This window comes from Dermacentor albipictus, chromosome 1 (genome assembly GCF_038994185.2).
Source record: "Dermacentor albipictus isolate Rhodes 1998 colony chromosome 1, USDA_Dalb.pri_finalv2, whole genome shotgun sequence".
NCBI classification, from domain to species: Eukaryota; Metazoa; Arthropoda; class Arachnida; order Ixodida; family Ixodidae; genus Dermacentor; species Dermacentor albipictus.
The window spans coordinates 187,934,982-187,951,918 of record NC_091821.1 but is presented as its reverse complement, the minus strand read 5'-3'; the positions used below and the strand labels follow the sequence as shown (position 1 = coordinate 187,951,918).

At 46.7% G+C, this 16,937-nt stretch overlaps 1 protein-coding gene and 1 pseudogene across 12 annotated transcripts in view; both read left to right on the top strand.

The window, feature by feature from the left end:
* Positions 1-16,937, top strand: part of Caper (RNA-binding protein 39-like protein Caper) — an 84,579-nt gene that overhangs the window by 18,543 nt on the left and 49,099 nt on the right. For 11 of the 12 annotated variants that reach the window (XR_011511023.1, XM_070530655.1, XM_070530653.1 and 8 more), the window contains one exon: positions 927-977. The exons of the other annotated variant lie outside the window; for it this stretch is intronic. Coding sequence is in view for 10 of the 11 variants with exons in the window: in XM_070530655.1 (XP_070386756.1) it covers positions 927-977 (51 nt within the window). In the remaining variant the exon portion in view is untranslated. The remainder of the gene's footprint in view (positions 1-926; positions 978-16,937) is intronic. 12 annotated transcript variants of the gene reach the window in all.
* Positions 4,380-6,542, top strand: LOC139054934 (uncharacterized; annotated as a pseudogene).

Sequence of the window (16,937 nt, the reverse complement as noted above, 5' to 3'; positions counted from 1 at the left end):
CCTTAAGTTCCAGTGAACTTGGCAGTATCTAGCATCAACAAGTTCATTGACTAAACCGTCATGACAGTAGTCGAGCAGTGGGCCTGGGCGAGCGTCTCGGTGTGCGTTTTCTGTTACTCACTGAACATCGCACAGTCCCGGCGTTGTAGCAGAAATGTTACTCGCGTCTGTGCTTGCTGCATACCCGAGTTGTAGCCAATGGCTGTTTGCCGGTTCTAAGTTTCGCCAGCCAAGCTTCACGCAGCTCCTTGCATTGCAGCTACGTGTGAATAAGGCTGACACCGAGCTCCGTTGTGTGCGTCCGGCACTGCAGCACCGAGCAGTAGCCTACCATGCTGCACGCCTCCAAAGGCAGCCACTACCTATTATAGTGATTTCAAATTTTGTGAAGCAGATACCCAAGGCGGAAAAGCCTCACCACTTAATCAGAACCGCGATGCAGGTGGGACTTTAAACTTTCGTTTTCAGCTCGCTTCGGCACTTCCGAAGCAGCCTCTGTGTCCACGTGATCCCTCATGCCACGTCACGCCGGCGGTGGCGCCAGCTTTTCCAGTGGTGGAGCTCGCCCCCAATATATAACGAACTACTGATAGAACGACTACTTTTCACGGAGCTATTGAGTTCGCTATAAATGGGTTTGACTGTATAACAGCCGCCAAAATTTTGAATACCACACAGCATGCCTATAAATTTTCCGCACATATATGCACGTGTTCCTTGCCAACATGACGACATGGCACCAAATTGTAACCTGATGAACAGCTGCTGTTTAGGCCTAGCAGGGCCTGGCAAAGCCACTGTTTAGGAGCTGCATTTTGTGGCCAAGTTCCTGTGAAACTTAGTCATGATTATACAACAACTTGAAATCTGCAGAAAAAAAGTAACCATAAATGACGGTGACCATAAATGAGGCACCTTTGTTTCAGGAGTCGCAGCCGAGACAGGCGGAGACGGCGTTCTATTTCACCCAGGCGAAGGTGCGTTCACTCTTCTCTTCTCTCAGCAATGGAGATACCGTATTTACTCGCATAATGATCGCACTTTCTTGTCAGAAAAATTCAAGCAAGATCAGGGGTGCGATTATTACGCGGGTTAAATTTTCCACGAAAAGAAAAAAAAAAATTTTTTCGTCCCACGCTAGCTGCGGGACACCAAAACAAAAATTGCATCCGGCGGAGCAAGCCGAACGTGCCGAACACAATTTTTTTTTTCTCGTAGTACATTACGTGCATTGAAACAGTTTCTTCCGTATCAGTAATGAATAAAATCGTTAATATCGGTAAGTTTTCGGCAATAACGTAGCCATGTCCACTTTGAGGGGACAGAAACAGATGGGCGTGCTTAGCTGCCAGTGACATAGAAACACACGGCCGGCATGCTGTGGAAACTGCAGCATCTGTCTTCACTACTATCCTAATGCGGCACGTTTCCGCTAAGGGTGGGTGAATATCTTAGCTGTGTTACAAGCGCCGGCGTATGAATAGGGCACACTTTTAGTGTATCAGTGTAAACGTGGCTACTATCATTGCTGCTCGCAATTTGTTGCGTGCCCACGATTGCAGATGAGAAGAATCGAAAGGCGCCTTTTTGTTTTTGTTGAGCACAACCCTTATAATGCCTACACATAATAAAGGCAAGTTTTGTTGCAGCTTTTTTTAGTCATGGAAGTGCGGAAAGTGATGAAAGTAATGAAATGAGGCATCTACTTAAGAATGTTTGGTGTGTGCAGACCGCTTGGTTTGTTTTGAAGAGTCGTTCGCGTAGCATTAGACAGATGGTACACGCGATCAATATTAGCTAGACTTGGCACACGACATATCGCTGCGGCAAGTTCGGGGTGCGATCATTAGACGGGAAATAAAAAAAATCGAATTTTGACGACAAAATTCAGGGGTGCGATCATTACGCGAGGGCGATCATTATGCGAGTAAATACGGTAGCTGTGGTGCTGAAATGCAAGCTGCTCTAGTGGGTAGGGTTGTACGCACACCAGAGATATTGTCATCCATTATTTCCAGTGCCATCTTTCTCATATTGTTGCCCTTGTAAGATACCAACCACAGCTGTTTTGGAGTTGGCTCCAGCATTTGAAGATGCAATGTATACAGGGAATCATTCCCAGGCAATTAATATGAGCATTGTACTCCTGCAGAAAGCTATGATATTCTTTTATAGAATGGGTAATTTTGATTTCCTTGTGGAGATCATATCTGGTATTAAAGCGTTGATGCTTACTATAACAGGAGCAGACCGGAAAGCTCAACTGTAAGTAGTCATTATGAAGGTTGTTTTCCTTTCTTTTACAAGCGTCAAGCAGTGGCATCAAGGATGCCACTGTTTTAGGATAGAATAGATGCTTGTAGGCTGCTTGGGGAAGGCATAGGATGTGTGCAAAGCCTGATGAATGTAGTCAAAAGCAACAAACTTTGGAATTAACTGCAAAGGAAGGCATTTTCCTGGGACATGCAGCTTCACACATCCGAACAGTTTTCGGCTGCCGCTTTTCTTGCATGTTGTGGTCTACAGTCCCTTGGTATTTCTCCATCACACATTTGCATCTGTGTAAAAGTGGCTTGCACTCTGACTTTTTGAGAGAGTGATGCAGCATCTTGTTCCCAGACACCAGATGTGTCTGTTTGGCAAGCTTTGTTTGGTGTTTCAAACAGCTACAGCAGTGGCATCTATAAATTTAAATGCTGGACAAAAGTGATTCAAGAATACTTGAGAAATTTAGCACTGCTTCTGGCACACACATGGCATAATGTTTGGGAAAAAAGCTTCAAAGAATGCACGTCCAGGGTGACAGCAAATGCAGCAGTGTGTGCAAAAGTGTATGCTCTAAACGTCTATTCTGATTTTTATGAATGACACCTTCGGAGGGTTGTTTTTGAGCACTCTAAAGCACTCCCAAATGAACAATACTCTTCAAATGGTCGAAAACGGGCGCTCTGGCTACATTCAGATGGTTCTTTCTGATGGCTCGATTCCAGATAAGAGTGTTGACAGGTGCTCCCAGTATTGCCATCGGAGCAGCTGAGGAGACTGGTCACTTTTCAATAACATTATCCCGTCCTTTTCTGTGGTTAGGCCGAGGAAGACGACTTTCGCTCCTCTTATAGGGACGACGATTATTGGTGATGATAATCATTGGCAGCGCCATGCAGCCTGTATCCATAGCTTGCTCCCCTTTCACTGCTCCAAACTGCAGCCAGCTGTTCAGCTGGCGCAAGATATCTATCTCCTCCTTAGATTCAGAGTGCAGCCAGCTGTTCAGCTGGTGCAAGATATCTATCTCCTCCTTGGATTCAGAGTGCTTCCAGAATCAGTCCGCTCAGATTCGGACGATGACAGCGACCATCCGAAGGTGCCATAAAATTGAGCCAGTGGTTAAAAAAAGTTGCAGTTTCGCCCCAAAGGCGAAGCATTGATTGCGATAGCAAATTAGTAGATTGCTATACGAAGTAAGGATAGTAGCTTTATTGGCCGTATAAACTTGGAAACATTCGCTCACTATCATATTTACTTGCATAATGATCGCACCGCTGAATTTGTCATCAAAATTCGATTTCTTTTCTTTCCCGTGTAATGATTGCACCCTGAACTTGCCGCAGCGATATTTTGTGTGCCAAGTCTAGCTAATGATTATCGCACTTTCCATCTGTCGAATGCTGTTGAATGCTACGCGAACGACTTTTCAAGACATACCAAGCGGTCTGCACGCACCACAAAACCACCAAAATTGTGAAAAAGTCGATTTTTGGAAAACCACATATTCGAGCAGTATGTCTTATAAACTACCATTTCTGTAAATGTCAACATCTAATTCATCGCAAAACTATTTCAAATAAAGCTTATAACGAGCTGCGGCAACCCTCGAGCGGCGAGCGAGCGCTCCAAATACACTTCTTTGGCGCGAACGGCATTTCTCCTCTGCTCGCCTGAGCGCCGACATTTTCGTGTTGTTTTATTCGTGCATTCTTGTGCTTTTTTTTTTTCTCACCACCTGTGGCGGCGGCGGCGTGGGAGAGGCGTAAATCTCTCATGTTTGGAGGGCTCGCGAGAGCTTTCAAGTTTCCCACGGCTGAGACTCGAAGCTGAGAATGGGCGAAGAGTGCGGTCCTCAAGGATGCGGGGGAGCCCGCCACTCCCATTGGCTGCTGCACGCGATGACATAGTGGTCTTCTGCATAATGCATCTGGCTGTCATCTGCTTCGGTTCCTCCATCGCCAGCGCCCTTTGTGTGTTTCGCTTGTCATCGTCTGTCTGTGTAGCCGTTCGCATATTCTCCAAATTTCTACCGTCTTTACGAGACGATTTTCAACCGTCTTTACTAGACCGTTGTTGCATTTTGCCTGCCGATTGTTGTGTGTTTGGCCACGATGCGCCCAAAGAAACTCAAGACGCTACACGCGTTTGGTGCAAGGAACCGTTCTATGAAGCTTGCCCGCATGGCAAAGCTCGCCGCTCGCCCGCGTGCCAACGATGATCGCACCAATGGTTCCTGTGGGGCAGCTTCTGCTTCATCTACGCAAGAGCGTGGTTGCATTGACGCTTCTAACAACGTGGCTCCTGCTCCTCCGGTGAAAGAATTTGTCTTGACGAGTGCGCCAGGTGTCTCGTGATTATCGACAGCGGCTTCCACATCCTCTCTTTAATCAGCCTCGGACAGTGCGATCACGTCGTCCACTGTGCACTTAAAAACACGTTTCCTGATGTGTGAGGAGAAAGAGGCGACGGATAAAAAACTCGCTGCTGTGCAATAAGGACTTCGTGCTATGTCAGCAACGGAGCGAAACTTTCAAGCAATGGAGCGCGATCCTGAAGCTGCCACCGTTACAAGTGAAGGCGAAAAATTTCTGCTTGTGCAAATGGATGCCCTAGGTGACTTGCTATCCGGGACCTCATGCCAGCGGTGCTTCGCAACTGGGATGAAGGTTCAAGGAGGCACCCAACTTGGACTTGCAACAAAGCTTGAACTGCTATGTTTACATAGTGGAGTAGTTGCAAGCTCGTGGAGTTCTGCTCGTCAGGATGACTCAATGGACTTTGACGTGAATATAAGAGCCATTGTGGCAACAAAACAGATAGCAAAGGGACGAACAGCCCTCAATGACTTTTGGGCAGCGATGAACGTGCCCCACCGTGGCCTGCATCATAAGACTTTTCAGAAGCGCTTGAAGAAATTCAGAGAACCGCAGACACAGTGCATGGACAAGTTCTATGCAGAATCTGCTTCTGCTGTGAAAACCACCTACAAGGAAATGGATCCATACTACAGCAGAGATATAGTGGAACATGATGGAACATGGCACAAGCGTGGCCACACGCCCCATACTGGAGTTGGTGCAGTAATTGAATATCATACGGGCGTAATCTTTGATGCCATTGTTTTATCGAACAGGTGCCTTGGTTTCCAAGTAGGACCAAAGCCTGGAGACCTAGGCTACGCAAGCTGGCAGGAGGATCATGTGTGCCAGAAAAACACTGACTCTAAGTCTGGGAGGATGGAGGTTGAGACAGCTGTCATCCTTTTTTCACGTTCGGTGCCAAAGTACAACCTCTGTTACACAACACTAGTGTCTGACGAAGATACTGCCACTTTCTCTGCCCTTGTGCAAGAAAATGTTTATGGACTGGTCCCCATTCTGAAAGAGCAACGCCTGAACTACGTCCAGAAGAGGATGGGGACAGCACTGCGCAACCTTGTGCAGAAAAGTGACAAGGCTTTAGGAGGAAGGGCAGGCTGACAAAGGCCCTGATGGACAAGTTGACCGACCATTATGGCTGCGCCCTATGGAACAATTCCGATGTGGCTGCAATGCAGCGTGCAGTGAAGGCATAGTACCACGACGTGACATCAACGGACGAGGATCCTCACCACGACTTGTGCCGTGAGGGTGCGGACTCGTGGTGTCGTCATAACGCCAGCAAGAGTGATGGTGTGCCACCTCCGAAGCATCAGTACGGTCTTCCAGGCTATGTTGCAGAAGCACTGCTACCTGTTTATGAGCGCCTCTCACAGGCTTCTCTTCTGCAACGCTGCCTGGGAGCAAAGACCCAGAACGCATCAGAATCATTTCACTCCATGCTGAGGTCCCTGATGGCCAAAGAGCAGCATGCATTGCTGATTGCTATGGAGACAGCACTGCATGAGGCAGTTTTAAGATATAATGCTGGCTGCAACAGGGCCACCCAAGAGCTATGTTCACGAGTAGGGCTAACACCTGGCCACCTGGCGATTGAATGGGCAGCTGAGAAAGATTATCTGCGCTTGAAAAAGGCCAAGAAGCGATCGCAAGAGAAGGTGGAAAGGTGGAAAAAGAAGAAATTGCCTAAGTACATCTCCAGTTAAGCTGCAGGGTCATTTTAGACCAATATATGTGCTCAAAACTTTCAAAGCTCATTTTCTCAATATGACTTTTTTGGCTGGTGAGGCTGCTTGTTCCAGCCATATCTCTTTAACTGCTCATCAGATTTCCATGTTTCTTTTTTATTGTGTATCTGAATAAATTTCTGAGGGCAGGACAAGCCCATTTCATTTATATATTGTCTTTGATTTGTTATATTTAATAAAAATTTGATTGATAAAATCTTAATCACCAACACTAAATTCAGTGGTCTGCTCGAATTTTTCAGCAAGGAAATAAAAAATAAAGGGCTCTGTCTTGCCCTGGGGTATCCATCTGGGAATCATCGTACTGAATTTCACAGTTGCAGCACCTTTTGAAAATTCTCCAGGCCGGGAATGAGAAAACCATGTGCACTATTCTGCCATATTGCTGCAACTTAAGAATCAGTGAACATAACTGCATGAACTTTTGTAGTTCTACTAATGCTTTTGCTATGAGTCTATCCTGAAAATTTCATTAAGATATCTCAATAAACAAAAAAGTTCGCATCTGAGGGTAGCCTCCCCCCATTTCGTGCCCCCCATGGGGCAGATGCCCCATTTCATTTCTTTCATCACTTTCTGCACTCTCATGAAAAAAAAAAGCAACAACCAAACTTGCCTTGACTTTATTATATGTAGGCTTTATAATGGTTGTGGTCAACAACAACAACAAAAAAGGCGCCTTTCGATTCTTCTCGTCTGTACTTGTGGACACGCAACAAATCGTGAGCGCCAACGATAGTAGCCACGTTTACACCGATACATTACAAGTCTACCCCATTCATATGCCGACGCTTGTAACACAGCTAAGATATTCGCCCTCCCTTAGCGGAAACGTGCCTTATTAGGATAGCAGTGAAGACAAATGCCACAGTTTCTGCAGCATGCCCGCCATGTGTTTCTGTGTCACTGGCAGCTAAGCATGCCCATCTCCGTTTCTGTCCCCTCTAAGTGGACATGGCTACGTTATTGCCGAAAACTTGCCGATATTAACGATTTTATTCATTACTGTTACGGAAGAAATTTTCAATGCACATAATGCACTCGCGAGAAGAAAAAAAAATCCTGTTCAGTGTGTTCAGCTTGTTCTGCCGGCTCCCTGTCACGAATTTCAGCTCTCCAGAAATGGACAGACACACAAATGAAATATGGTAAAGAACATTTATCTCGAAGAAAAAAAATAACAAAAGAAAAAAAGGACTAACTATTCTGGCACACTATAAACACAATATACACCAGACACACTCCAAGAACTAGCTACAATGAAACCTTGTTAAACCGTAGTTGACCTGAGCTCGGATTTAAAAGAATGTACTAAACTGTAGTACTGCTTAACCGAAATAGCATGAGATCACCCACTTACCTGTCAAAAACAGAACTCGGAGAGACTGCGATGAACGGCGAAAAAAGATGCAGTATTTATTCAGTTCGCGCGACAAAAGGGTTATTTTCGTTTGATGCCACAGCGGCCTAGCACCGAAGACAGCGGCCTCAAACTTACTGATTTTCAGCCAGCCCCCTCTTCTCGGCAAACACTCGCATGGCAGATTTTTCGTTAGTGTTACGTATTCTCTGTGCACGTGCGCGGTAGCACTGCAGAAGTTGCGGGGCACAGTTTTTATTGTGGGATGCTGTTCTCGTCGCGACGATTGCATTCGTGAGGCTGGCGTAACGCGCAGTTTCTGCCACTGTTGGCCCTGAATCACCCGTACTGTCCCTTTCTGTGTCGTCCTCATCAATGTCCCTAGTTGACACTTTGGCAACGACAGAGGCAACGATGGCAAAAAGTCGAAGCTTGTAGCCGACATCTCTTCGCGGTTGCCACAGTGCCGGCGAGCAACTTCTTCGTATTTCAAATGCCACACACTGTAGTCAACAGTAGATCCTGGTTGCGTGCCAGCGCCGACTTCTTAGTGTCACGTTCGATAGTACGAACATTGCACGAACAATGGCTAATTTTTCTTCTATGCTGAGCATAGAGCTGAGCTGAGTCAGGCCTGAATCACCCGTGCTGTCCCTTTCTGTGTCGTCCTCATCACTGTCGCTAGTCGACACTTAGCAACGACAGAGGCAACGATGGCAAAAAGTTGAAGCTCGTAGCCGACATCTCTTCACGGTCGCCATCGTGCCGGCGAGCAACTTCTTTGCATTCCAAATGCCACACACCGTAGTCAACAGCAGATCCCGGTTGCGTGCCAGCGCCTACTTCTTAGTGTCACGTTCGATAGTACGAACATTGCATGAAAAATGTCGAATTTTTTTTCTATGCTGAGCACCCGGCGTCTTCTTTATGCGAGCTTCAGCTTGACGTGAGTCCTTGATTGCACGACGCCACAACGCTCTCTGGCACGGTGCCGAAATGATGTTGATGTTGATGTGACTTCATGCACAAACGCACAGGGTGGAGGCCGTTGTTCCGATCTCTGAGGCTTGTTCTGCTGGGCCGCCCGAAGGAGACTACGCACTGCCGTGTTTGCGCGACGAAAAGTGGAAATGCCATGTGTTAACCGAAACGTACGCAGTAAGCTGGTACGGTTTATGCAGATACAGAACACAATATTTTCAATGGCCGCTGAGTCGGGGATTTGACTTTACTACTTTTGAAACGAAACTACTCTTTATGCGGGTACGGTTTAATGAGGTTTTACTGTATACAGATCAAAAACAAACAAGCCCTCAACTACATGTTGTTCCTCCACTCGACTAACCAAAGCGACGTCACGTGCAAACGAACGTTCTGACCATTGCCAGTCGTGTCAGACTCCAGCCCAGCATAGCAAAAGGACGTTGGCCAGCATGGTTCCGACGCAGCCTGGGCGTTGACCTCCAATGAGAGTGATGAGGTTGTAGTCTTCCGCAGAGACCCGCGTGGCACCCAACGCGATCTGGGCCAGTTGGTCATTGTGCCGCTGACGTGGCCAGGTGATTGCCTTCGTGTCATGGGACAGCAACTGGTTACGGCAGTGTAAGGTTGGACTGGGGCCGCGGAACACAGCCACAGTGATGCAGTCGAGGCTCAGGAGCTGGAGTTGTCGCTGGCCAACTCACGAACGTCTCCTCTCCGGTCCGTGGTCCCCGCAGCTGCTATCTCCCGTCTTCAGAGCACAGCTGGAGAAGCCACTGTCTTGCTTCTCGATCACGTCAGCAATGCCAGCTCATCTCTGCCTGCGTCTCCTTTTTCTTCATTTCTTCTTTCGCGCTTCACGTGCTTCTCACCTGCGGGTCCCTTCTTCATTTCGTCGACAGGTGTCTTCGTCTTTTTCACATTGTCATACAGGTCTTGCCGGTGACTCGTGTCACCACCATTATTGTTTTGGTGTCCCGCACTGTTACAGCAGCAGCCGGCGGTTTTGTTGACCTGTTGTCATCCCTCAGCAATTGTGGGGTGAAAAAAATTTTTGTTCTTTTCGCCGGAAATTTAATCCGTGTAATGATTGCACCCCTGAATTTGCGTCAATTTTTATTTTACAAGAAAGTGCAATCATTATGCGAGTAAATATGGTAAGTGAATGAACAAGCATGGTGTCAGCTTGGACAAACAAACATGAACACATTACACTCAATGAGCGCAGACGCTCGCTGTGAAAACGCTGGTGTGAGGAAGTGCAGCAGCAGCAGCGAGTGAAGTGACCTATGTGCGGTCTGTCACTTCGATGCAAGAGCGGCGAGAACACAAAGTGTACAAAGGTATGACCTGTTTGTAGATTCCTTTCAAGATATGGCGCGCGCTACTGTGTAAAATATGCGCTTGTTGGCAGAGTCGAAGCCACCCCCACCCCCCCCTCCCTCTTGCGCTGCCTCCCCAGTTTCCTCCATATATGGTGTGATCCTCAGTTTCCCTTATGCCTGGTTGCGAAATGCATAGTTGCTGCCGGAGCATATTGCCGCCCGCCCTCCCCCCCTCTCCCCCCCCCCCCCTCCGCCTTTCGTGTGACTTAATGTAAGTGGCATTGTGTGTCGAACCCTTTCTGTACCATAATGTGTGCAAGAGAAAGGAATTTCAAATGGCGGTTGGTACCTAAAGGAATACAATCATATGGTTAAATTACAAGTGACTACTTGTGAATGAATGCACCTCAAATTGCGCACTGTGAGACCAAGAACTGCCAAAGCAGAGCAGCGTCATGTTCCGTATAAAGTCCAATTGCAATAAGATCATGTCATGCCCTGCGAGCTGTGTGTTTTGGGTGCGAGTGAAAGCATGCGAGGGTGAACCAAGAAGGATTGTGGCTTGATCAGAGCAATCTTCCTACAGGAGAAAGGGGGAGGGGAGGGGGGGCATCTCTGTCAGCACGGCTGAGCACACACGAGTGTAAAGAGTTGCATGCCGAGATGACGTGGCATCATGTGTGCTGTCTTCCCGCGCATTTAGTATTGGAGGTTGCATAATCAAGAGTTTCAGATACACATTAAAGTGAGAGGCAGACAAATCATTCGCTCCCTGCTGCTGGCGCTTTTCATGATAGCGTTGTCCCACATTAGGCGGACACTATCACCCAGGATGGCAAAGTGGACGTGAAAGCATAGCTGGCTTTGCTTCGTACCGCCAATGTGAAGACATCGTCGACACTGCATGACATTGTATCTTTTGTCGCCGACACTCAAAAAAAAAAGAAAAAGTCCTGATTAAAATTTACGGTCTCTCCCATGTGAGAATATCGATCGCCAACTGTACTTATTTGCATAAAGCTTTGAATTTCAATGTAACGAAATTTTGATGCAGCAAGGCAAATTGCTGATTTTAACAACTTCATTACATCAAGGTTTAACTGTGGTTGATCAGTCTTATAAGAGCCCTGGCCTGCAAGTCAAGACTGTCGCTTTAGTGTACTGTACCTTTAGGTTAACACAAGCATTCTCATTGACCTCAGTGTCGGAAGCCTTATTTTAACTCTTGTAGTGAGTCACTGATTGAACAAAGAATAATTGTTCATTTACTGTTATGAATTGCCCACTTCACTCCTTGCAACATCGTGGAAAAGATTGCTTTGATTCTAGTGCTCCTCTACTAGCACTGTGCAAAGTACTGCAGTCTACCACCGGCATGATAACCCTCAAAACACTGTACTCTAAGTGGTCTTTCTCACACTACCTATACCAAATCCTTGTTTTCATGCAAATGCTCTTCCTGCTGCTGTCTTATTTCAAGCAGCAGACGGTACAACAGCATGTCCGTGCCGGGATCACTAGCTATCATGTATACTCTGTTTCATACATAGCAGGCAACACTACGACCAAAAAATAGAGCGCCACATATGAAAGATAGTTGTACGTGCCATTTTAATGTAAAAGGATTGTATTTTTTTGTGTATAGCCCACGTCCCCAATGACAACACCCTGAAAAAAAAAAAAAAGTACTGCACGTGTAACTCCAGAAAATAATTGCATACAACAATGCTCATGTCTTTTTAAAAACAGTCTATATTAAAAGCTTGGTAATTCGAATTCTACGGGTATGCTACGAAAATTCAAATTATACAAAATTCGAACTAATGAAAGTCAGAAAAAATAGTAGTTTTATCGGCCGTATAAACGTGTAAACATTCACTTACTAACTAAATTAACAAGGTATCATGCGCGCATAAGTAAACTTGAACACATCAAGCTCGTTGACCGTGGAAACTCGCTGAAAAATGCTGGAGTGAGGAATCGCGAGTAGCAACGAGCGAATTGACCTTTGTACAGCTCTCGCTTCAACGCGAACGAAATAGAAATCACATCGCATACGAAGATACCGGCACTATTCGCACTCTGCGAACGTCGCAGATTGCTTTGAAGATTAGCCAATCCCCCCACCTCTTGCCTGCCCCCCTACCCTAGCCCATCCCTCATCCACCCTTACCGAGCAATGGGAGACCTTGCTGACCAGCCCCGCCCTGGAAGACCAGCTCGTCCTGATCTCCAGGGGCCAGGTGGCTAGGGAAGCATATGGGTCCCGTGAAGAGGGAACCACTTCCATTGACGGCGTCTAAGAAGATGTCGAGCTTGGCTCATTAAAGTTGTTTCTCTCTCATTCTTTCCACGTGGGCGTGTACTTTGGCCACGTTGCAGACCGCTTTCAAGATACGGCGCCTGCATGGCCCCGCCGTAAGCAGCAGCCGCAGGAGAACTTCTCCCCCTCTCTCCCTCCCTCTGCCTCACCCCAACGCCACCTAGACTGAATTTCCTCTAGGTGGCATTGCTCACCCCCGTGTCTCGCACATGACAGGAGAGGGCACGCATCCGCCCACCTTCCTCACCCACGCACGTGAGATTGAGCCGCATTCACTGACTCGCCTTCGGACGCTTTCGCTCGCACATACAGCATACGGCGCAGGGCGACGATTTTATCGCCCTTGAGCTTGTAGGGACCCTCATGGGAGAGAAGTGACCTGTAACAGAGGCATTGGCCATGCCATGGCCAGGCGCAAATGCCTCTCTCCCCAGTCAGGCCTAAGCAAAGGGCCACATATGGGAAAAGCAAAGCTGCGTGGCTCGTGTGGCGACGCCAGCATTGCCAACATGCTCCTGCATATGAGCACTCTCCCCATCCACGATGGCGCGGAGTTCAAATTATCGGTGGCGGTGTGAATTTCAGTGTGGATTAGCTGGATGTGTTGCATATTGCTTTCAATACATTGCTGGACGGACCGCAGTGGCTATTTCGAATTAATGAGTTGTGAGTTAACGAGGTTTTACTGTATTTGCAGATTGACAAATTGTACATATCATATTTTCGGCGAGTAACTGTCTTCCCAACCTCTTCAATGACACTGATAATCCCCTGCTTCTGCTGTGCTGTGAAGGTGCCATTGGCACTATTTGCTTAGTCATAGGCCAAATAACAGTTATACAATGGAGTGGTGGGAGGTACAGCTCACCTGCTCTGAACTGGCAAGACAAAAGTCCTTAAGACAGTGCGTTTGCTTTCCGCTTTCTTCGTTTGTGCATGCCAGATTGAGCTGCAATCATTGGCTTCCCTCGCATGCTTTCACTCGCACATACAGCATACGATGCGCGGCAACAGTGTTATTGCCTTTGGACTTTCTATGGAACATCATGGCGACGTCGGCGACAATGGCAGAAATGCATCTGGAGTGTCCATATATTTCCTGTCACAGTAAAATTGACATACATAGGCTGTGTCTTGGTGTGCAAATACATGGTAAATTGTTGAGATCAAATCAAAACAGATGGATGAGTGGCAGAATCTAATATCACATTGAGTGTTTTTGATTAATATGCAGCCTTTTTCACCATTATAATGATGTTCACATCCTAGTATTTCGCAGATCAAATTTCTGTCATTACACTGCACATGATGAAGCATGCTTTACCAAATGCACATGTGAAGCATAAGGAGCAAACAAGTAGTTTCTTTAAACATGTCGTCGTGCTTTGTCATTCAACTTCAAAAGGCAATCTTGTGAGGCCATTAAGACTAGAACAAATTCACGTCATCTACAGTGATAGTAGGGCGAAAAGGGCACTTTTTCTCAGGTTTAGAATAACTACAGAAAATGGTGTCACCATCTCTGTTATGTCTCACTTAACTGCACTGTAGAACCTCGTTGATGCGATGCTGTTACATATGATTTCCCTGCTCTACCGTTCACTACTAAGAACACAAAAAGTTGCCCAATACCGATAGGCTCTCTTTTTACTGATTTATATGTTTCTGGAAAAAACACTTCTTCGGTACCAATGTTCGTTACATTGCCACACTGCGAGCATGTGATGCGTTTCTGGCCACTAGATCTCTTATGTAACCAAGAAAAGGTTCAACGCACGTGCAATGAGAACCTTAGCAGCCCGCTGCAACAGTTTCCCTGCAATACTTAGATGCCCATCTTGCATGAAAATGTGGGTGTGCACTTGTTTTTTTATACTAGTACCAGGAAATTGTCTGCTTTTTCTTCCCATGTCGCATTCACAGCTATCACCACCAACCCTACTGCAATAAGCATCTTCACCTATCTGTTTCACAGCATGTGGGGTATAGTGCTGTTCGAAGCGTACTGCATGCTTTCAGTATGTGATAACCCAAACTCACTGCAGTTCCCTGCTGCATGCATCATGAAGTGAGCATTATGTTTCACTCTGGCACATCACATGCATCGTTTTCCGGCGTCGCCAACCAGTTCGATTTCATTTCGGTTTCTCACTGCTATGAAAACGTGCATCTCGGGGTCGCTTGGGCATCGCTGGCTTATGCGTCGTGGGCATCTGGCCTGTGCTGCAATAATTCCTGCTGAGTGGGCACGTCAAAACTGCACTTCCTTCTGAAGTGCCTCACTCGAAGAAGCTCCTGACACAGGTCGAATTCGAGTAGTGCAAACAAAAGTTGCTGAAGCTGCAAGGATGACAACTTGCCTCTCAAGCCGCTCAGACCCCACCAGCTTGGTGCACAAGGGCATTTTGTGCTGCAGTGATTCGCGAAACGTCTCGCATTATGTAGATGTCAACTACAGACGAGTTTGTGAAGTTTTTAAAAGACTTTGGATCATACGTTTGCCCAGTTAGCACATTTTTTCTTGCATTTTTTTAAAAGACACATTGTTACGAAGAGAGGTTTAAAATATATTTACAGGGTAGTTACAACACGTCCACTAGGATACAAGGCATGCAATACGGAAGCCAGTTCATGCGACATCAGCAAATGTTGTCGTCTTCTGTACTGTCCTCAGCTTCGGCTCTGGCATTGCTTGGTAACATGACCCCTGGCAGTGAAGGCATCGTCCCAGCGCTTGCTAGAGCTTCGGGAGTGGTACCGCTTGAGGCGGGTCATGTGGACAAAATCGGTGGAAGGTCGAGACATGGTGGAATCAAGAGGTATGATTTCATATGTGATGTCGGTTACTTGGCGCAAGACACATTATGGGCCAGAGTAAGGTGAAATCAACTTTTCGTGAAGGCCAACTTGCGGTGGTGGTGTCTACTAAAGAAGGACCATATCATCAGGGTATCAGGGCATCGTGATGGTGGGCATCATTGAAGTGTCGTTGCTTTTCCTGTGAAGCGGTGAGGCGCAGGTGTGCAATCAAGTGCGCCTCTACAGCTCTGAAGATGGTGTCACGGCCGTATTTTGACAACGTGTGAAGAAAGGCGGGAAGGTGTGTGTCAAATGGCAGTTAGGGATTTCTTCCGTACAAGAGATAGAACGGCGAAAAACCTACAGAGTCATGTAGGGAGGAATTGTAGGCAAATGTTACCGCAGGCAGAATGGCGTCCCAGTCATGATGGTTGGCAGAAACGCATAGCAAGCATGTCGTTGATAGTTATAATAAAGGGATAGACAACTACTCAAAACATGAATCGAGATAACCCTGCTGATGGAATGACTCCCTATCGTAGTGGCTAAAACGAGCCATGTTTTTCTCATTAAATGTGAATTTGTATATTTACTTCATTACTAAAAGTTGCGAAAAATTACCTTTGGCGCCTCACGTGGCAAAAACATGAAGCTGCATAAGAGGCCTACCATGTGACCTTTTACTAGTATACGGGGCTCCTGGTCATTTTATTAGTATTGAAATGCAGTGTGCTTTATATTTAAGTTCTTCCTGACTTACAGTGTACAGATAAGTGAGCAGAAAAGTGACGCTGCCTTCACCTTCATTATCGATAAGTTGGCTTGGCTCGTCTATCGACAGAACAACGTTGACGGGGGCCAGTCAGCCATGATGTAAGTGCGGTACAAATATAAGAAATGTCTGCACAGCAGCATGAACTTATTGCACCAGCTTTTTATTTTCAAAAGTGGTTGAAAAGGTCGAAATGCAGGTGGTTAACCACATTTACACTCACTCCTGTGAAAGCAGAATGATGGGTGGCTTTGACAATTTGCGAGGTGGGCTATCGACATCGCTCTCGCTTCTCAGCGTTGCTGGAGGAGGGACTCTTACTTTTTTTAGACGCTGCTCAGATTGAAAAATTCTGTTAAATATCCACGCTCTTTTGAAGGTAACCGCTGTAGATGTAAACACTACTGAGGGTGAGCTTTGCATTGTTTCATAAAAACTAAGTCCTTAAATATCAGTTGTCAGTCCCTTTAAGACGCTCTGTGAGGCCATTGGTCTGAGGGTGGTACGCCGTTGTCAATTTGTGTTTTGTAGCGCAGGAGTGCAAGAGATCTTGGACAACCTTTGATGTCAAATAGCAGCCCCAATATGTGAGGAGCTGTCAAGGAGAGCACCATGGTGAAGTATAACGTCTTTGAAAAGGAAGCCGGCGATGTCAGTTGTGCAGCTGGTTGGGAGAGCTTGAGTGGTTGCGTACCGGGTCGTGTAGTCGGTAGCAATTGCTATCCACTTATTGCCGCAGGCAGGTAGTGGATGACCACGCTGAATCTGGGCAAAGAAAGCGCCAATGCCGTGACCACTAGCATGTGTACGGATTTCAGGGGGTGCTGAAGGGTCAAAATTGGCTAAAATTGGGGAGCTTGTCAAAAGTCTGACGAGTGCTGTGAAGGCTATGTTCGGCCTGCCGCTGTCCCCACGCGAAAGCGACATCATTCTTTAAAAGCTCGGTGAGAGGGCGCATAATGTCAGCCAAATTTTGAGCAAAG